This window comes from Necator americanus, chromosome IV (assembly GCF_031761385.1).
Source record: "Necator americanus strain Aroian chromosome IV, whole genome shotgun sequence".
NCBI classification, from domain to species: Eukaryota; Metazoa; Nematoda; class Chromadorea; order Rhabditida; family Ancylostomatidae; genus Necator; species Necator americanus.
Genome location: NC_087374.1, coordinates 8,259,385 through 8,281,170, shown reverse-complemented (window position 1 = coordinate 8,281,170; position 21,786 = coordinate 8,259,385). Strand labels below are relative to the sequence as shown.

The window sequence follows — 21,786 nt, the reverse complement described above, 5'->3', positions numbered from 1 at the left end:
GATGATGACAATATTTTTCTAACACACAGCACCTGGTGTGACGGGCGCCACACCAGAGACACGCGCGTGCTGGCAAAGAAGTTTCTCGATGTGAAGCCGACAACGACGACAAAAAAAAACCACGGAAACACGATTCCTTCGCGGTTCGCGATTCGCGACCGAACAGAGAGAAGAAAAATTTCGAAACGAATAATACATACGTTCTATCTCTTGCAAATAATCCTGTAACATAATGCTCCTGAAACAATTGTACTTGAGTCAAGTGAACAACAGGCCACTTTCGAAAAGAAAACGTAAAAAAGGGGAAAATTTTAAAGCGGCGATGCTCTGCTTCCCTACCTACACAATATTCAGATTAACTCGAACTTCGTATGATCGTACCATCATCTATTATTATTATTATTAAATTTAGAATTTTAAAATTTGTGAAAGTGGGAACAACTTTTTTCTAAAGTGAAGGTAAGGACTGAAGTGCTGAGAGAAGTGAAGGAAATTTACATACGACAGGAATGGCACCTGCGCATCCACAGCGAATAAATTTCTTAGAAAACAATAAATAATCCTTTGTGTGGTTCGTTACTTCACGGACCGGATCAACGGATCGGAGTTCAATAACAGCTGAATAGAAAGAAACAGAAATGTGATCCCTTCGAGACTAACCAAGGAAAAACTTCGAAACGACAATGGTCAAGTTCGTTTCAACCTTAAATCCAACCTTAAAACAATCGTGTGTTTGTTAAATTTATTCAAATAATTTGATGCAATGTCAACTAAATCATTTTTCTGTTCTCACTGTTATTTTTATGGATTTACCACAAAAAATATGCAATGGTCTAATTTTAATTTTAATTTTTTACTTATATTCAACCAAATAATCAATAAATCAGAAAGCCCTTTAACGTAATGATCACGAAACAAATGTTTAACTTAATTTAATTTAATTAATGTTAATGTTAACTAAATTTAATTAATGTATAATTTAATTTAACAATAAAGATGTGGTCAATTTTTTTAAATTTATTCAAATAATTTGATGCAATGTCAACTAAATCAACTAAATTTTCTGTTCTCCCTGGACTGCCATTTACGATTGAGGGGAAATGATTAAGTCAGTGAATCTCGACACAATGAGATATTGTATTTTTAGTATTTTCTATCGTAATAATAATAATAATTTTGTAATATTTCATAAAATGGGCGTTTTTATAGTGGCCTCTAAAATGCGAGTGACGAGGGAGAAGTCACCGCATCTATGCAAATACATAGATCCATCCAGCTTCACGTTTTATTTCGACGCGCGTGACTGCGAATGGTGTGTGAACGCGCGGTATTCAGTGTCGCATAAGCTTGAAAATGACTTGAGGAGCTCTGAGCACTCGAAAAAAACTCCGGATGCTTCCCTCCCTTTGCGACGACTTTGGCCACGAAGTGCTTGCACTTGCTCTGAGGGATTCATTTCAGAAAGAAAAAGAAAAACAGCAGGAACATACATTTTCTTTACATAAAGAACGATTCAGACGATTTATCGCGTAGATAAAATCGTAAATAATCGGTATGTTTGACTTTCAGTGAACCTAGTCATAGTGAAATGTTGTATTTATAGTGTTTTTATGATAATAATCCTCAATATCTTGTAATAATTCTAAAATTTCTTATTTAATAATTGATTTTTGATAAGCTGTGTGATTTGGACCAGACATTCAACTTATTCGCTCTCTGGATCGATCAGTCAACAATCCTTGCTAGGCTTCACCAATCCAAGGTAAGGATTTAGTGTAGTCGCTACGTTATTGATTGAAAAGTAGGCTTAGAGTTTCCTGTATAGTTCTCAAGTGATTTGATCGCTTAGACTGTGGATCAAATCGCTCACGTAAAACTCTGATGAAAGCTCCGATTCGCCGAAGTGTCAGTGAATAAAATCAATCAATAATCTCCTGTACAGACCATCAAAAATCGATAAAACATCTCGTAACGTAAGCAAGCTTTTTTCTATACACTTTGTACATCTGTCGAAAAAAAAAACGATTAACACAAACGACATCATAACAATTATAACAAGTAACAAATATAGTAATTTAATAAATAATCTCACAGGGTGTAAAGAAATTTTTGATTGTAGAAAATAGAAACCACCTCGATCCTTTACCTCAAGCACTGCCGTAAGAAAACTTCAGTTTTGTCTTTAGTTTATCCAAAAATGCTTATTGTTGACTCAAATCCTCTCCCTTTTAACGAAAAAAAAAGTCGAGTACTAATTCTGCGATGTCCTAATATTTTATTTATATGCTGAGGTATTTTTTCTTTAGATCGACGAAGCAGGATCTTCATTAATATTTAATAAATGTGCTATACCAGTAGCGCTGGATAAAAAAAGGAGAATAAAAACTGATCCTTCAAAGCGAGAGTACGATCTCCCGGTAAGTGAATGAGAAAAAGTAACGTTGCTATATAAACTTTGAGCGATAAGTCCGCATGAAATAAGTGAATGCTTTCCTTGGATTCATAAATATTGTAGAGTAAAAAAACTTTGAAAGTACATTAAACGTGCTAGTTGCTCGGACTTTTTATATTCCCGTCTGAACAATTTTCACAATTTAATTTCTCAAAAATTACAGGAACAAAAAAAAGACAATAGAAGTTAGAAAAAAATAGAGTTACTATGCCCTTTTCGCGCATTGCATTCTCAAGACGATGCTCTACCACCTCTCAAATTTTCGAGCTATAGGGTGCGCTGTCAGAGTCCAGACAAAAAATATTTTGTCTAAAAAAGTAGTTGCGTGCCACCCTTCGATTCGTCGAAAAACCTTTTGGGAAAATCGCGGAATGGAGAGGTGGTGGGGGGGCAAAGGTTGCACATTACAACAGAAGCCGTCGTAAGAAACAATTCTGGGGTCGTCCGTTTACACTGATCCAAGGAGAGATGGACGGAATCACCCTTTTCCCCACAATCTAGGATCCCGTATAGGCACTACCCTCCTGAAACCCGTACCACCCAAGATTCACGGAGTGATGCCTTTAACGCAGTATAAAAAAGATTGTTACACCTGATCCTTGTTAAAAACTTTACATCCACGTGATAGAGATACAAAAACCGTGGGCACATTGCTCGCAGTTTTTGTATCTCTAACTCGATAACACCTCGTAGGGGATTGACGTTACACCGCTTGGACTTATGCTCGGACCACGACGACGTTAAAGTATACTTGAAATTCTTTTAAGCAACCCGACGGACCACCCTTAGGTCCAATTCCAAAGACGGAGGCCGACTTCCGGAGCCTTCGTCAGAGTTCTCTTAGGTTGTGTACCTCTTCGCATGGCGGCTTGCAATGGTTTCAGAGGATGTTCTCGTTGTACAAGGCTTTCAATAATTGCTCTGGTTCCGTTCTATCGCCCTTCATGCTCAGTTTCACAAGCACGCCAATTCTGAAGTTATGAAATTCTTACTGATATATCCTAATCACTTTAGCTCCAGTTAACCCCTACTTCTAATTTTAACATAGCTGAAACTTCAATTACCATTTTATCCGGAATTTGACCGCGTACCACATATAAGACAGTTGATACCGAGCACAAAATTGGTTTTCTCACGCATTTCATCGTTGCCTTAATTGATGCCTTTCTCTCAAGATGTTCATACCTTCACGTTTTTTTGAAGGCAGGTTCATACCTTCACGTTTTTTTGAAGGCAGCGTATCACGAAATTGACGTAGTACGGAAAAATCCTTGGAAATCGGGTTGCAGATTACGGAACCCTTCATGGCTCCGCTCAACTTCCCCTAATTGTCGTAACAAACGTGGGAACGGCATTCTTCTTCCTTTCTTTTCGTTTTTATTGGTTTTACTTGAATATCCTGGTGAGGAGGCATCATTGATGTCCGATTCGTCGCTCGTAGACGCGGCACGTGAACACGTTCTGTTGGTGGTGTTGCGTTCCAACTTACATTGTAGGGAAAAAACGCTCTCTTCCACGCCATCTTCGCCATTAGACGGTTGAAAAAAGTTCAGTGTAGCTATGCTAGATTCCGGAATATACAATCCTAACTCTATGACTTCCCAAAGATTTTTGTGCTGCGTCAATTTTGTCGTATGCTGTTGTTAAACTCTATCTTACCCACATTATATTACTTATATTACATTATAATTAGTACATTATAATTATTTCAATATTTTGGCGTCCCCGCCTTCTTCAGAGTTTGGAAGACCAGAAACACGTGTAACCTACTCCCTCAAACGCCTTGTATTCCCACAAGATATGATTTAGCAAACAGACTCCTCAAAGAGAACGTCAGAGTAACAGCACAATAGCATCCATCATGATAATGATAGAACCGTAATATTAACTGAGCACTGGTTGCAAAAGTTGCGAAGGTAATAGTAACTAGTAAAGATGTCCCTTGGACCCTACCATATAGGTCAAAACCCGCAAAGGTTTTGATATTGCGCTAGCTCATTGTTCACAACGATACATCGAACAGGTGGTCGGCTTGCCAAGATGGTGACTACTATCTTAAATCCTTCTGTTTCTCCAACGTACTCACCCCACACAGGTGACATTTGATCAGATATATAACACCTGATACCACGCAATCCCCTTCCGTTCCATTCCGAAGTTAGGTGTGTCACAAAGCCTGTCATAAACACAGTTGCACTAGCTGCTATAGTAAGGTCAAAACGACATGAAACACGTACGCAATTGCGTACGCGGCTTCTTTCGAGGCGCTTCAGTGGAGCGTAGTGGCTAGGAGAGTGGTGAAATTCTTGCTGGCACCACCCATCGCTGCAGTTTCCGACGGCCCCAACTTAGTTCCAGCTGCTGCCTTCACCGCGCCATTTCGAGCGCGTACGCAAATGCACCGCAACTACACTCGTGTTTCATGTCGTATTGAACCGACTATACTTCAGCAGGTGATGTGTCCACTACTCTGACTCAGTCTTGCAGACCCGCCTATCGTAGGCTTGCCTGCTCATTCCATCCGAATCCAGAAACGGATCTTTGTCATCTGTTCTATAATATGGCACCGGCACTCTGTCATATGGCCTCGTTTTGAACGAGAAACCTCTGCTGGGCAACCAATGAACTGAGCAATGTGGTTAGTCATGTTTACGGAGGTAATGCGATCGTGAACCTCGGATGTCTTACACCTGTCTTAGACATATTTTCGATAGCGAGCTTTTTGGTTTTCAAGAGGTGCGCCGAAGTGCATTGGAATCTTCTCACAACTTATTCATCGTTACGTTTACCATAGCATGCGGGAACCAAACTCGCTAGATGTGAATCACAGTACCAAGTAAAACATGAAGGTCTGGGATAACCTTTGGGATATATCAATACGCTCGAATTTAATCCAGAAACCCAGAGTTTTGTAGACGGTTAGGCCACTTAACCAGTTGCTGGACCACCCCATTGAATCATATAAATACCCTCATACTCTCACCTAGAACCTAGGCTCTCTTAATAATTCCTTGCGTACGGTTGGCTGCGCCATACCCTCAATCAATCCAGACATTTGCATCCTTTCGGCAGAAGAATGTGTGATACGAGAGAGACAAAATAAGATAATGGTGAGAAATTTCACAGTATTTCAATGAAAATTTAGCCAAATTCTCGTAATTTGCGCTGAATGAACTGATTCATTCTACTGATTTGAGCGAAACTTCTTGCTCCACGCTCGACCAGAAGAAGCACTTCACATTCTTAGCTGTGCTGTCTGACTTCAACTTAAAGACATCACCCCACGAATCTGAGGTGGTACAGATTTCAGGTGGAGTATTCGTATACGAGATAGTGGATTATGGAGAGCGGTGTGATTCCGTCCATTTCTTCTTAATTGCCAAAAAAAACGGCCCGGAAGATGCGGTGCGTGCAGACGGCTGGTGCGCTCCAATCAAACTCCTTGTAGAAAGTGGCGCGCCGGAACGCCCGAAGCTATATCTCCCGGGCCGTTTTTTTACGGCAATTAGGAAAAAATGGACGGAATCACCCTTTTCTCAATAATCTACGATCCCGTATACGAATACTCCACCTGAAATCCGCACCACCCACCAGATTCGTGGGGTGATGATTTTAATTCAGAGTGAAACTTGGGCAATGATGGAACATTCTGTCAGGCGAGTTGCACAGGTACGTGACAGTTTATAGCATTCTCATATATCAATTTACTGGCTCCGAAGGGATGAAAGAGTTGGTTGGTTAAGGACAGTTTCCAAATATGGATAACAGTTGCCACTGCGTTATACCTGCCCAACCCAGCATAAATATGTGGACAGCTTAAATTCAAAAATCATTTTGGTTTGAAAGATGCAGTACTTCAAAAAGTAGAAACAGGAGTTTTAGTTGTAATAAATGCATGCGCTAAAGCCATCGTTGTAAGAGTGATGTAGTGCTCTGATTTGAGAGAATTTACATGACAGGGAGGTGGAACAACGTAAATGCCGAAGAACGAGTCCAGTGTCATGCCATAAGAGTCATGCAATAGCTTCCAGGGAACTAGAGAAAAATCGAATAACTAATTTCGTGGATGCGATTGTACCGGGAAAACGTTTTATTTGAGTGAACTCTTGTTCTAGTCCCTAATCAGTTAGTTTTTCGATCGGAAGTCTGCACTAGTCTTTGCTATTTAAAGGATAAAAAGGATACAATATGCATATTTGTGGAGGAAATCAAAAAAAAAGAAGAGAAGGGTAAAGTGTCGTAGGGAGGTAGGAGGGGGCACCCAGTGGCGCCCTTATTTCTCGGAGTAAATAATCAGATCCATGGGGGCCCTAAGGCCTAAGTATTAGTGCGTTAGTCTTAGAGGATCTACGACATTTAAACTTAAGTTACTAAGAGACTTACTTACTAAGAGAAAAAGTAAGTTAGAGCTCCGAGAAATAATGGCGCCACCCCGCCAACGACATTTTCCCCGAAGAGAAGCAGAGCGAGGAAAGTGCCAATCTCCAGGACTGTTAAAAAGAGGGATACTATAATTACACTTGATAAAGCCAATCAACCGTGAGTAAAAAAGCAGAGGCGGTGGAAAGTAAGGAAGAGAAGAGAAGTTCGCGACCAACATCATGACTTGCTCTACGCTTCATAAAAAAAAGGACTGTGACGGTATCCCGTCCATGAGCCGTGTTTATCTGACTACAACCGCTGTTTGAGAGGAGAGAAGGTCAGCATTGATTTACCTGCAAACAGCTGGGATAATATCGCTTCTTTGGTTAGTATTTGTTCGTTGTTGAACACCTACAATCATGTTATTCTATTGGAATAAGAGTAATAAACGATAAAATAATAGAAATAAGCTACTCCTATATGTTGCATTGTTGTTCATAGGTAATAAATAATAAATCATAACTAGAGGTAGAGAACTTGTTAGATATTCCAATAAGCTTTCAATAGGCTTAATTCTCCTTACGTTTCCTTAATAAAACTTTTTATATAAAACCATAGAGTCAAAACGACCTGAATCTCTGCGCAGTTGCCCGGATCTCTGTCGACCCTGATAACGGCTTCGTTTAACCTTCTTGATCTACAGCAAGAACTGGCCAAGAATCCACCCTTTTACCACTATTCCATAAAAGGATAAAGAATAAAGTTTCTGGCGTAAATCAATCCGCTTGGGATGCGGCCCCACGTTTACTTCAATTCAGAATCGTTTGAGGTTAACGAGCGTGTAACTGGCCTATACACTGACTTACGGGGCTAGCCTATGTGTCAGGACAGTGCTTTTACCCCATACAAGTCTGACACCAATTTATCGACCCCGGAGGGATAAAAGGCTTGGTGAGGACTAGGGTGGATTCGAACCTCGGATCGATCATGCAGGAAGCGGAACCTCTAACTGCTACACTACACCCGCCCCTACACTGTTCCATATCCTCCAAGAATAGGGGTCTCACTTAAAGACATCACCCCATGAATCTGGGTGGTGCGGATTTCCGATGGAGTATTCATATACGGGAGAGTAGATTATGGAGAGGGGGTGATTGTCCATTTCTGCCTGATTGCCTTTAAAAACGGGCCGGAAGATACGGCTTCAGGCGTTCTGGCGCACTATTTCCCACAGGGAGCAGAAATGGACAATCACCCCCTCTCCATAATTAACTATCCCGTATACGAATACTCCACCTGAAATCCGTACCACCCCAGATTCGTGAGGTGATGCCTTTAAAGCTGTCTACCGACACCGAGTGACCCGAGCACCCCAGGTCGGCAGAGTCCTTAAGCCCAGCATGAGTTGTTACCGAAGGTTCCACGTTCCCTCTAGGTACTTGACCCGTTTAGGTTGGGCTTTGACAGTGTGTTGGACAACAGGACCCTTTCACAATATCTGGGTAGCTTCGTCATATAACTACCCAAATTATATAGCTCGTACGTGCCCACAGAGTATACTCAGATCATTATCATCACTGATTGCATTATGTGTTAGCAGGTCCATCACGAGCAGATAAAGATCAAACTGGTGTACGCGACCCAAAAAGTAGATTAAACCGCATGAATTCCATTTGGGCATATAATGTTAATGGCATAATGTTGATCTTTCAGTTTTTTTTCGCATCTCACCATATTTTGTAGACCTTAAATTTCAATTAGCGATGGCAGGTCTAAGACAGCAAAAGACTTACTCCTTCATCTAAGCAGCGTCTTTCATGTCTAGCTGATAAACAACTGATTTCCTTTTGGCCTCTTCCTGACTACTGTAGTGCTCCAGATTCATGGAAATTTATTTGGATTGTGTTCTTTGATCTCTTCAAATAGTGTAATATGCACTGAATTGCTTCAAAAACTTAAGAAGCATGAAATTTGAGACCAGTTGTTGTTCGATAGCTCTATTGTCTTTATAGCCGAAGGACGGCTGTTCATTTGAGTGATAATTTTTTTAAAGAAGATATTATTCTACTATTAGAAATATGCACCTCTACCTCTCTACCTTTGTATATTCAAATCCATAGGATCCTCCTACAAAAAATGCGGTTGTTTCTACTCTGGTTAGTCCTGACAGAGTGAGAAAAGAAGTGAGGGACGGGGGAAAGAAAAATGTCTACATCAAGTTGCTTCGATGGCAGCCATCAGATTTTCTTTGCTCTTACACTCATTAGAAGTTCTGAAGAATTCAGATCTACTTTAGGAGTTATTTCTTCACAGTTATGATGGGAATACAAAAGAGTCTATTCGGCATATTTTGCTTCATTGAGTTTGGTGGAAGCAGCACTGCAACAGAGAGTATTGGAATATTAATGATATTGTGGAACGAAAACAAAAAAAAAAACAATAAATTATGCGGAACAAAATTCCGTGATCCATCATCAAAGTCATCAAAGTCAAACGAAACGAAACTGTTCATAAAATAGGCTAGAAAATCGGATTTGGTCGTTCAAGTATCTATTTGCACCTTTATGCCTATGGAAAAAAATGTCACTAATCTCCAGCAATTTCCAAGTCGTCTCTTCTTGAAACCTCGGCATTTGAGAGAAATTGGAGAAACTGGAAGGATGCTCAACGTGCGTATCAAGGAACATTTGGCTGGTAAAAGGCGAGGGAGTTCAATGACACCGTTAGGGCGCCACAAAAATGATAAGCATGATGGAAATGAGTTTGAAGTAAAATGTACCATATTAACGCACGAGAAAGAAATATCTGCTAGGAAGGCATTGGAAGGATTCGGGATTTCCATCAGGAATCCGTCCATGAATAAAAAAAATGAGTGCTTATCAAATACCAATGAATTCTTGCCGTTCGTAACACTCTGTGAGCTATAAAATTGCTCCACATGTTGTTCCTAACGTTATCCAGACACCAGTACGTAAGGATACTGCACAGTGCGTAGATCTCATTCGCCTTGGTGACAATCTTCAAGAACGCGTTGGTTTACCAACCCCGCTAGTTGGTGAAACTGGCCAGTTGTTTTCCTTTTGAAGGTCTTGCGTGGTGTTCTTGGAACAATATCGAGGATTGGCGAAGAGAGAGGAGGAGTTTGATGGGATATGCGTGGCATCAAAAACCTCGAACAATTTTCAGGCCTTTGATGAAAATGATGTAGTCGAAACGTGAAACTAACAATAACGTCTCACCGAATCTCTTTGGCATAACAAGAAAACATAAATTGTCACCAAATACCAATGGTTTTCTCACCACCTTTCTGAGCCTGATCCCCTACAATGACAGATTGTAGGGATGTCAAAGGTTCAGTTAACCCTAAGCTTCTAAACTCGAACCAGTTGATAGCAGAAGAGGGTCTGCAGCATGGAACAAGAGCGTGAGCGTCTCTATGCAGGAAAACACTACCCTTACGACGAAAAATGCTCTGGATTTAGGAGAATGCTCCCTCCACATACCGCAATGGTGGCGTTACAAATACAGTGACACCTAAAATATGTAGGCTTCTTCTGGAGCTTCTCTTTTAGAAGAAAACTGGAGACGCAGATGCAAACGATTTTTCCCAACAAGCGTTGCTAGAAATTCTAAAAACTTGATGTGAACAGGGCAATGGAGCAATACGGCACTGAAGGGCACTGAAGTGAGCAGTTATCAGGTACAAGCAAAACTAGAAGAACGTCAAACGTTGCCGGATGCGATGCAGATGATCGAGCCCTCTTGTGACTCCTTTTTACCTAGTGCGCCGAATTCATCTGCACATGACCCACCGCGAGAATCGTAAATAGTAACTATGGGTATTGACAACTTGTAAAAAAGCCCCTTCGTTAGCGATCGATTTTACAGCTTCTGCGTTTCTGCCCCAGATTTACCACTTACTTGTTAAAGTTTATGGAGCGTGACAAAGACCTGCTTGCAGGATTAATTGAGGGTGCTTGTTATGGATATCTGTGTGTAGAGGACAACGCTTTCGATGAATTGCAGGTATTTCTTTACCTACTCATTCACATAGCCAAAACAAATATTTTTGAGTAATCAAGAAGAATAGGGCGGGTGTAGTGTAGCGGTTAGAGGTCCCGCTTTCCGCACGATCGATCGGAAGTTCGAATCCGCCTTAGTGCTCGCCAAGCCCTTGATCCCTCCGGGGTCGATAAATTGGTACCAGACTTGTCTGGGAGGATAAAAACACTGACTTGACCCATTGGCTGGCCACCGCAAGTCATTGTATGGGCCAGTTACACTTTCGTGAACCTCAAAGGATTCTAATGAAGTGAACTTGGGGCGCATTCCAAGCGGATTGATTGTCAGAAAGTTTACCTAGCTTTAATCAAGTTGAAGTTTAGAAAGAGTGCTATAACCACAAATATATTTCCAAGTCTCTTCAACAAAGCCATAGACATTGAGTTTTCTTTCAATTTCTAATAGGTAGCGAAGGAAATTTGGGTTGCAATCTGCATTTGTAAGATGTGCATGTTCATGTAGTAGGTTGACTACTTATCTTTTCTACGCTGTGGAAAGAATTCGCCTTTAATGCTTTTCCTCCAGAAGGCACAGATAAAGACTGGGTAGTTCTAGAAACTTCGAAATCAAAGAAATATAAAAGCCCCGCGTCTCTGTTTTGCCATCGTCGTGACTCACATGGTTCTAGGATACCTTTGATTGGTTTTTTTTTCTTTCAGTGGCTGCAACCCCATGCGGCTTGTCAGGCACCCGCCAGTATGAAAGAGGCGTTGGAGAGCAGACCACTACTCATGCTACTGTCAGGAACTGGTTCCACCGTTTCGACGAGGAAAACTTCTATTTTGACGATTTACCATACACGGAACATCCGTCCGTCGGACTCGCGGAGGATGTTTTGGTGGGAGCTCGACAAGCAGACAGCCGACTCAAAAGTACACTACAGGCGGCAGTTTTGCGAGCTGGCCGCCGCAATTCGAGAAAGGTGACCGAGATCTGTAGCCATTCACCTCTCCACGACATCGCGCCAAATATAAGCCTTGGGTTGGGAAGTGATCCCTCATCCAATATTTTCCCCGCGAACCACGTTCCATAGAACTACGACTTATTCCAGGCGCTTAACTACTCCCTGAAGCAAAAACTGTTGAATTCTCTCACTGACCTCAAATCCGCTTGAGTTGTTCTTTGAGCCACAGCTTCTGATCTCAGAGAATTGAATCCCTTTCAGAAACATGGAACACTGTGATAGACACTCATGGTGAATACATCGACGGATGGTCATCAATGTTTGATTAAGAAACTGTGAAATTTGAAGGGCATGTGTGTGTAAAAAATAACTAGCCAACCACCTACTTCGAAATAGAAAGAAAAAAAGCAAAGAAGAAAATATGCCTTTTCGCATGCCTACTTTGAACCAAAACAGCAGAAATACACGACATGTGGATCTAGTTACTCTATTCCAGCGCTATGTTATGGGAGAGAACTTTCGCGCCGAATAGAGTGTAAAAAGGACCATATTTTAGCTGTTTGGTGGGATCAGCAAAAATCATCGTCCTTTCAGGGAATAAATGTGTAATACAAGAAAATCGTAACGTGTCTTGTTAATTAATGTAATAATTGGTAATTACAAAAACACGCTGAGCACGAATAATTCTCATAGTTAGTTTCCGAGGGCCCGCGTATACGAGTCTGATTGCTACCTGCACGTGGTGGCCCCGCTTTAACTAAACGCAATCACGCGTTCGAGTGTACGCATTGGGAACGTACGAGCTATATAGCCTGCACTGTTATATGGTGAGAGATTCCCATACATTGCAAAAAGGTGATCTTGTCCACCACATCGCCAAAGCCCATAACCTGAAAGGTCAACTGCCTAAAGGGAACATGGAATCCTTGGAAACAACCATTCGTTTCGTCACGCTGAACTGCCGAACACTATCGAGTGAACTCCAACAAGCCGCTCTATCCAGACTTCTGCGATATCTCTGTGTGCCTTTTGCTGCACTGCAGGAAACACGCATGAGGAATCGGCCCGTCGTCAGCTTCGAAAATTACACCATATAGTGCGGCGATGCTGATGAGGACAAAGTAGGTGGCTGCACGATAGCTGTGAGGAACGATTACAAGAACCTGGTGGGAGAATTTGGCTCAGCGTCGTCTAGATGCACCTTTCTACGACTGCGGGATCGCAGAGGACGTAAAATCTGGATCGTAGGTGCTCGTGCACCTACGGAAACCGCTGAGGACAACAGTAAAGACGCCTTCTATGATGAACTCAATGCGTTGATGTCTAAAATACCAAGCCAGCAGGTGATCATTGTCAGAATCAACGCAAATGCGAAGATGGGACTCGAACAGCAATCCGATGTGCTAGGAAAATGGTATTATCCAGCGCAGCGCATGTCGGACAATGGTAACCGTCTGGACGACCTGTGTGAACAGACGGGCCTCATCTTCGCTTCCACGTTTAAGAGGAATCATCGACGCCATCAGCTCAGGTGGCAGGGTCTTTTAACGCCTGAAGGGCAGCGCAAGTGGCAGCGGCAAAACCCTCCCTGTTCAATTTCGCCATCGACGTCATTATGCGAAGAACAGTCGACCAGTGTCCTGCCGACATTGTCTTAGCACCATCAGGGTGCCCCTTGATTGATCTCGAGTACGCCGACGATGTTGCTATATTCGCGGAAAACAGTACGAAACTTCAACATGTTGTCAACCTTGTATCAAAGCTGGCTGCAGCCTATGGACTACGTCTACGCCCTGATAAATGTAAGCAGATGTGGATCTATTCGGAAATCAGGGTGGACGGACAATCAGTAGAACTCGTCGATGATTTCTGTTACCTGGGCTGTACGCTGAAGAACAACGGCAGCTACGAGAGAGATGTTCAGCAAAGATGTGCTAAGGTCACTTCTGCATTTGACTGCTTAACGAAATGCCTGTGGTCGACCCCCATCACCAACGAAGTCAAGCGGCGAGTCTACCTATCCGCAATTCGCCCCATCATGATTTAACGATCGGAGACTTAGTTGAGGCAGCACCATCAACGGTTATGGAGAGGCTTAATTGCGCGGAACGAATGCTGCTTAGATGGCTACTTGGCTACTTTTGGCCTTGGGTATGCCACAATGAAGACCTTTATGTAGAAATTGATGTGGTATACCGGCGGATGACACGTGGATGATACCAACATCTTGCACCGCCATCGAAAGTGACTAAAGTAAGTCGTCTTCGCTTTTTTGGTCATATTTTAAGGAGAACGGGAGATCGCCCTGTTCAACGAGTTCTGAGGAATTTGCCGGCTTCGAGCTGGAAGAAGCCACCTGGCCGAAAACAGAAGTTCTGGAGTGACGTGGTGAAAGAGGACCTGAGGACACTCGACGTGGATAGGCACTTCAGGCGAGACGTAAAGTTTCGCAGAATGTGGAATAGCGACGAATGGATTGATTCTGTGCAAGCTCTCGCAGAAGATCGAGAAGGTTGGGCAGAGCTGTGTTCATACCCGGCATACCTTGGCGAAAATGCGGATAATCGCGTCAGGCGATGACATCGGCCCGCCGATTAAGTCACTTAAGTCAAGTAAGTCAAGTTAGTTTCCGAGTGTGGAGCAAAAGTTCTGCGTTTGAGGAAAGTTTTGAAAAAAATTATGTCTGCCCATAGTCGCATAGTCGCTTAGCCGTATGTGGCGAATATAAGAATTTGCGTTAGGATTAAATTACAGCTGAGAAAAACTGAGAAAAAGTGTACCATTCTTTTCGTTTTTTTTCATTCATGAATCACTAAAGAAATTGAGACAGCATACCCTTGGCAACGATCTTTGTTTTTAGGAACTTATTCGCTTATGCTGTGGTAACGTAGTGGTTAGAGGTTCCTCTTCCTGAACGATCGATAGGAGGTCCGAATCCGCCCCGGTGCCCTTCAAGCCCTTCATCCCTCCGGGGTCGATAAATTGCCATCAGACTTGTCTGAGAGGATAAAAACACTGACTTGACGCATTGACCAGCCCCGCAAGTCATTGTATAGGCCAGTTCCACGTTCGTTAACCTCAAACGATTCTGAGTTGAAGTGAACGGTGAGGCGCATCCCAAGTGGATTGATTAACGCCAGGAACTTTATCATTTATCCTTTTATTGGCTTTTATTTGAACGCTACCTACCACGTTAAACACTTACCCATTGAAGACATTAGTGACAATATCGACGTTCAAGCAAAACATTTCTGTTTGTTATGTTCGAAGATGCACATCAAAGAGGGCACAGCGTAAAAGAACCGACGTTGAGCGCTGGTCAATCTCACTGAGACACGTTCTGGAATCTTTCAGTTCAAAACAGTAAAGGCAACAATGACGAGGACTAACCAGAACAAAGTCTTTATCCTGCACGACGAGTGTGACCAATTTATAGACGCCGGAGGGATGAAGAGCTTGGTTGGCACTGGAAAGGAGAGAGGGAGAGGTGTTTGCGAAATGTAAATGAATAAGTTGTAAATGATACTCAGTAACCAGGGTAAGCAGGGAGAGTTGGTAATAGTTAGTGAAGTCATACAGCTAGCAGCTCGTGCAGGAATACTGTCTTGGAATAGGAGAAGTTCAGGGATCAGAGTTCATTGTTACTCATTTCTTGAGGAGATAGAGGGAGGTGTCGAAAAAAGTTGAAACAACTGTCACTTAGCCAATAGTCCTACTTAACGTATCACTTTTTCCATATCTGTCATTTTGAGGATCAAGTTCGTCTTGTAATCCTCAAAGTTTGTGTATATAGAGGACGATCTTTTTCGCTTCACATCTTCCACCCTTACTGTCCCTCTCCTCCTCTTGAAGTATTTTTCTCCCACCCCTGCTTTCCAGCATAATGGCAAATCTGAGTTCATAGTTGTCTGTGGCTCGCATAGCTTCGGTTCAGGTTCTGAGTATTAAGACACCTCCAAGCAGCTCGTTACCCTTCACAGTTCTGAAGATGATCGAGCATCAATTGTATACGACCTTAATGATAGCCATTTCTGTTTTCTAGAAAGTCAGATAACGAGAATGAAAGGTCATAACTGATTATGATCTGAGGGTTAAGGCTTTGAATTCTTTACGCGAAAGTTTGTCCAGCAACAAGACGATGTTCCGATCCCGCTTTAAAGGCATCGCCCTACGAATCTGAGGTGGTACGGATTTCAGGTGGAGTATTCTTATACGGGATAGTTGATTATGGAGAGGAGGTGATTCGGTCCATTTCTTCCTAATTGGCGTAAAAAACCGTAGCTGAGGTCCTGGGGATGGGGAACTTGAGGGCAGTTGGTTGGCCGAAACAGACTCTCATCGCAAGACTACGAATGCCAACCTTCGGATCTCCTCTGAAAATGTCGTGAACGACGAAGTCTTCCGCAGTGTCGGGGGAGGAGCGTTCCGATCGGAACTGGTTTTCGAAGAGTGTGTCGCCTCTTGCAAATAGCGATATAAAATAGGACAGTCCTAATGGTAATGGTCCCCTCCCCAAGTGCATTGCTGATTTTGCGGACTGTTATCGTTGCTCCATTGTCGGAGCGCCATTAAAAGAAGATGATTGCTGAAAGTTGCTCTTGTGAAATTGACATCGTCGTTAAAGTTGACGAAGGATACCCGGCTACAAGTATATACCTCTTGCAATTTCAATTTCATCAATTTAATATGAGGAATGAATCATGATGAGAAGAAGATCATATTGAGAATTAATATCCTCTTCTGACTTGATGCAGGACTAGCATCCATGACTGCATCGTATCGTATCGTGTTCATCTAAGAGAGCAGCACTCTTTCAATCTAAGTGTGGTTTTTTAAACAAAAGATGACCTCCAAAAAAAGAAATTACAGGTAGAAAAATGATTTTTTGGCCAGGATTCATAACAGATTTGTCTTGGGATACGATTTAAGAGGGAAAAATGTATTAGCAGTCTGAAACTCTCGTGCTGTTCTCATATTAGCTGATAAGTGAAAATTCGATGAAGTATGGAGTACTATTATTATCAACACCGTTTCTTCCTTCCCACTGACGCTGATTTTTGGGATCTTCTCACTAATAATCTTGGAAGCTTTTGAGGGTGTATTAATCCATCGAAACAGTTGGTTTTTTTTTGAGATCCAGGAGATGTTTCAACAAAGAGGAGGTGGGGGAAGCCAGAGAATATGTTGTAGCCCCAAACTTGTCCATGTTTATACGATCGATAGTTTGAAAATGCCCGAGGGCCAACCAAGTTTTCCATCCTTCAGGATCAGCAAGTAGGTAGACAGACTTGTCTGGGAAGGACAAAAACGCTTGATGATATCCGCTAACCCCCACAAGTCATTTTGTAGGACAACACGCGCTCATACACCTCAATTATTCCGAATGGCAGTCGAACGTTGGCGTTGGCGTATCCCAAACGGAATGATACGTCAGAAACTTTTTATATACGGTAGCGCTTTATAATCGGCAATAATATATGGGTGAGTTTAATACGTAACAGAAATAAAACAAGGATGTATAAAGAATGGAAATAACTGGCTGAGAGTGTATTTATGCATCAAAATAGTTAGTTTTTTTTTCCTGAGATCCAGAAGATGTTGCAACGAAGAGGAGATGAGGGAAGGCGTTTTGTGTGTTTTAAGAAGAAGTGAAAAAAGAGTTCAATCAAGATTTTAACGACTATAAATCCTATTAACACGAACACGTAAATTTAGTTACGTGCTGTTTTTGCAGCAGAGAGACTGAACTGATGCTTTCCTAGGAATGGACAGTTCTTTTTTTTCTGAAAGTTGGGAGACGATTCACAACGAATCAGGACGCAACAATAAACGAAAAAAATAAGTAAAAAGACAAAAACTGAGATAAAAATTGAGGTAAAAATGACTGAAGAAGGTACAAGACAAACTTCACACATCTTTACATAGGTTTCTCAGAATTTCCGATGGAGTGAGTTTCGATCAAGTAGATCGAAGATCAGGGAACCAACATTCATTATTTCTTTGTGTTTTTTACAAGAACTGAAAACTTTAAATCGATTTCAAGATAGATCAGCATATAATATAAAATATATTATATGTATATGACTTAAACGAATTACCAATTAAAATTAAATAAAATAGCGCAAAAAAGATCCCAGAACCGGCCTTGCAATGTGAGGAATGCTTTTCAGAATAAGATTAGAGATTTCTTCAACTCTTTGAAGGTTCAGGAAAAAACTAATAAATAATAATAAGAAGAAGAAATCTTTCCTTCAAAAAATAAAAAAAAACTCCATTTACTGAGAAACTAGCCTGTTCCTCCTTCGAGAAATTCCAGAAAAAAGTTAACGACTTGAAGAAAAGTGGGGGAGATCACAACAATGCGAAAGTCAATTTTAGAAGAATTATTTATTATTATTTTATTTTAGAAGTTTTTCAGTACTTCTTCTGTTCGTTTTAATGCTGTCGATGGAAACAATTCGAGGCATTATTAAAGGCATCACCCCACGAGTTTGGAGTGGTACGGATTTCCGGTGGAGTATTCGTGTACGGGATCGCAGATTACTGAGAGAAGGGTGATTTCGTTCATTTCTTCGTAATTGCCGTAGAAAACGGCCCGGACGATACGGCATCGAGCGTTCCGGCGCGCTATTTTCCACAAGGAGTTCGATTGGAGCGCGCCAGCCCTGTGCACGCCCGCATCTTCTGGGTCGTTTTTTGCGGCAGTTAGGAAGAAACGGATGGAATCACTCCCCTCCCCTTCATAATCTACCTATCCCGTGTTCAAATACTTCACCTGAAATCCACACCACCTCAGATTCGTGGTGTGCTGCCTTTAAAGTTAATCAGTGTTGAGGATTTGGCCCACTCTGGGACTGTTATGTGCTGTACACCATGCAAAATCTCTGAACAAGACAATAAGTGGTTCTTGAAACCGCTTATGCTAACAGTTATGCTTTTAAAATTACAGTAGAAACATGAAAAATGTATGGAAATTGAACCGCAGTTGAAGCTAAAGAAATACTCTGATATAATTTTACAACAAGAACAGGAAGCTTTGCCAAATTCTCCGAAAAAAAAACAGCAGCAATGACGATTCTGTGAATGACGCTTCGCTAACCTTCGTTAATCCTTGCGCTAGTAAGTACAGGCTATCTTTTTTTCCTCTTTTTTGTTTTTTTCTTGTTCGAAAAAACATTAGATCCTAAAACTAGTCGTATTATTGTGATATTATCCCTTACGTTTCCAAAAAAAGGAACGAATCATGAAGAAAAGTTGTAAAGTAGGAAAACCTACAAAAGCTCAATATCCCCTCTTTCAGAATTGTAAATGAGGTCGTTGTGCAATCGAGAATCTTGCAAAAAAAGGGAGCACTAATTATATTTATAACTCGGAGCAAGGAAGCAGATCATTTTTTCAACCCTTTGACGATAGCCGCTGAAATGCGATATCGTCAAAGGGTTGAAGAAATGAAGAAATCCAGTGTTCGGTAAGTGGTTTTACTGTTTTGTTTTTCATTTTTGGTGAAATCCAATCGTTTGCAGTTCTTCTCCAATAATTCCTATCAAAAGGAATTAAGTATCCAGAAAATTTAATTGTACTTTTCGACAAAGTTATCTTCCACTTTGTCTTGTCGTTAGTATAGGATAAAACTTCTTATTCTATATTTCATTGTGTGTAGGGTAGTTTCAAACTTTATATTTACTATTAGTTTTAAACTTTATATTCACTATTAGTTTTAAACTTTATATTCACGTTAAAGAGTGGATATTGAGGACGATAACTGTCAACGCTCCTAGTAAACTAAGAGTGTTCTTGAAGTGTGGATCAAAACAGGAGAAGCGCCACTGCTGGACGGTTCATCCTAGAAGAAGGGGGCTTGTGACGTTTATGGTTACAACGTCGTCGCTCTTGTTCACTCCCTAGCCATTCCCTTTATCCCGTCCACCTTCCAAGTCAGGTTGTTCCTATTTGTATATTTGTTTGTATTTATTTGTATTTATTTGTTTGTTGTATCGTTTCCAAATCTAAATACGTATAACTGAAAAATTCGGATAACACTTGTTCAAAAAAATCTTTCGAACAATTCTCAATGAGATGTGTTTTATTATTTTTAACAACAAAAAGGCAAATATAATGAATAAAGTGCTGAGAATCTGGAAGATATGATAGTGTACTCAGTTATTTATGACATTTCACCGGATTTTATTGAGCTTTTTCCCGGTCGATTCGCTGAGACAATGGACAAGGCTTGTGCCGAGGTTTTATTCTAAAGAAGTACTCGATCCTGTCGATCAGGTGCTGGGATGTATGGGCACGCTGGCCCTTCGCGTACACCATAACCCTCAAGTTTTTCTCCAAGATCCAGTCGTGGCCACGGAAGATCCTAACGAAACACCTACGTTTGGTATTGGTGGTGGCTTTCTGTACCTCCGTTCGGGCTGGGATTCTTCTTTTTCCCGTAGCTGATTCCGCAGTTCGTCTGTAACGTCCAGTTGGTTGCAAACATGGTGGTTCCATACTTCTTGGCTGTTTGGCGCTGACCGCTTGTTGAAGTCCTTGTTCAGGAGGGCTATCATTTGCTTGATAGTAATTTTTCCAATTCTACCTCATTTGGGCTGCCTAGTTAGTGGTTTTCCATTCTCAGCGTCCTTGTGGTATGTATGTAGTTCGCCGCGCCACTCTCTCGGACATAAAGTGCTTCACGGTGAAGGATTTCCCAGGATGCGGATGTTTCTCATAGGACTTATCCACGGGAATTTTACTGTTGTCACTTTTAGGGACCACACGCCAGAAATCCAGGTGTCACGGAAGCAAATTCGAAGATACAGAGCGAATCAGCAAAACCAGATCAGAAGATCAAAGGAGAATTTCCCAAATGCTAAGCATTTTGCCCTAAGGGGCCATTTCAGCGCTCTTTTGAACGCTTAAAAATTGTGCAAAAAATTTTTCCAAACAGGTGTAACATTCGAGCATTGAGCATGAATCAGAAACATAAGGAACCCATCTGTTTCTCATGAACATTGTTTCCTCCTCAGGCACAGCTGTAGAATAATTCTTCACATTTTTCGGTATCCACACTAACATTCACTACATCTGATTCAAGTCTGACGTGAGAAGAATGGCGTCGTTAACATAAGGTGAATAGTGTTACTGTAGGGTACAGACTTTTCACTCCAATTTTTGTTTTCGTATTATATTCCGGAAAGTGCAGCTGAATATTTTACTTGAGATTGTTTACCTTGTCAAATTTCTCTCTTAATGCTGATTGTAGTGTCATCGAGTATGACAAAATTTTCTCTTATGAAGTTCTTATTTTCAAAAGTTTTGAAACAGGCTGCAATTTGAGATTGAGATAAACTTCTGTTAATTTTTTAAAAGATTTTAAAAGTTTTTCTTTCAGTCCGTTAGGCTTCCGTTCTGAAAGCGGAAGCAGCAAAAGATAGATTGGTCAGTAAACACGTTGTTCAGCTCAACCCTTGGTAGAACACCGTTTTTTCGCTCCTTTCTTTCCCGATATCTTGTCTTTTGCCAGAAAAAACGTGAATGGGAAAAACGGAAAAGTGTCGTTGTTGTAAGATACTTCACCGGAATGATGGCATGTCAGAGTTCCGCCGCAACAACATGTGGACAGACATGATCTTTTCCTCGCAAACTTTGTGAACGTGGCCGTCAACGAAATCAGGGTGGATGCCATGGATAAGTTCGTAGATCCTCTTTCTTGATGCATCCATAGTTATTTGAGCCTCGAGCTAAGTTATTTTACTCTTTTAGCGATAACGATAACGAAATGATAATGAATTTAATGCTAAAGTCACTGGCGTATAAATCCACTTAGGATTCTCCAACGCATTTTACTGCAATTCGTGATCGTTGAGGTTTTGGACAGCGTGTTGGCTTCTAACTTGCAGGACCAACCAATGTTCAACTCAGTGTTTTTATCCTCCCAGACAAGTCTGATACCAATTTGCCGACCTCGGATGGATTAAAGGCTTGGTTTGCACCGGGGCGGTTTCGATCCATCAAC

At 41.4% G+C, this 21,786-nt stretch overlaps 3 protein-coding genes across 3 annotated transcripts in view; 1 reads left to right on the top strand and 2 right to left on the bottom strand.

Annotated features, from left to right (window-relative positions):
- Positions 1-15,029, bottom strand: part of RB195_000655 (uncharacterized protein) — a gene marked incomplete at both ends in the record, with an annotated part of 65,376 nt that extends 50,347 nt beyond the window's left edge. Inside the window, one exon of the mRNA XM_064197117.1 lies at positions 14,986-15,029. Within this exon, the coding sequence (XP_064052998.1) occupies positions 14,986-15,029 (44 nt within the window). The remainder of the gene's footprint in view (positions 1-14,985) is intronic.
- Positions 9,385-14,360, top strand: RB195_000656 (uncharacterized protein; the record flags this gene model as incomplete). The annotated part of the gene is made up of 5 exons (XM_064197120.1): positions 9,385-9,508; positions 11,536-11,798; positions 12,878-13,245; positions 13,338-13,757; positions 14,069-14,360. 5 exons carry the CDS (start codon positions 9,385-9,387, stop codon positions 14,358-14,360), a joined length of 1,467 nt encoding a protein of 488 aa, XP_064052999.1.
- Positions 15,030-15,105: 76 nt separating the features above from the next.
- Positions 15,106-20,338, bottom strand: RB195_000654 (uncharacterized protein; the record flags this gene model as incomplete). The annotated part of the gene is made up of 3 exons (XM_064197116.1): positions 15,106-15,120; positions 15,171-15,246; positions 20,190-20,338. 3 exons carry the CDS (start codon positions 20,336-20,338, stop codon positions 15,106-15,108), a joined length of 240 nt encoding a protein of 79 aa, XP_064052997.1.
- Between the last annotated feature and the right edge of the window lie 1,448 nt (positions 20,339-21,786).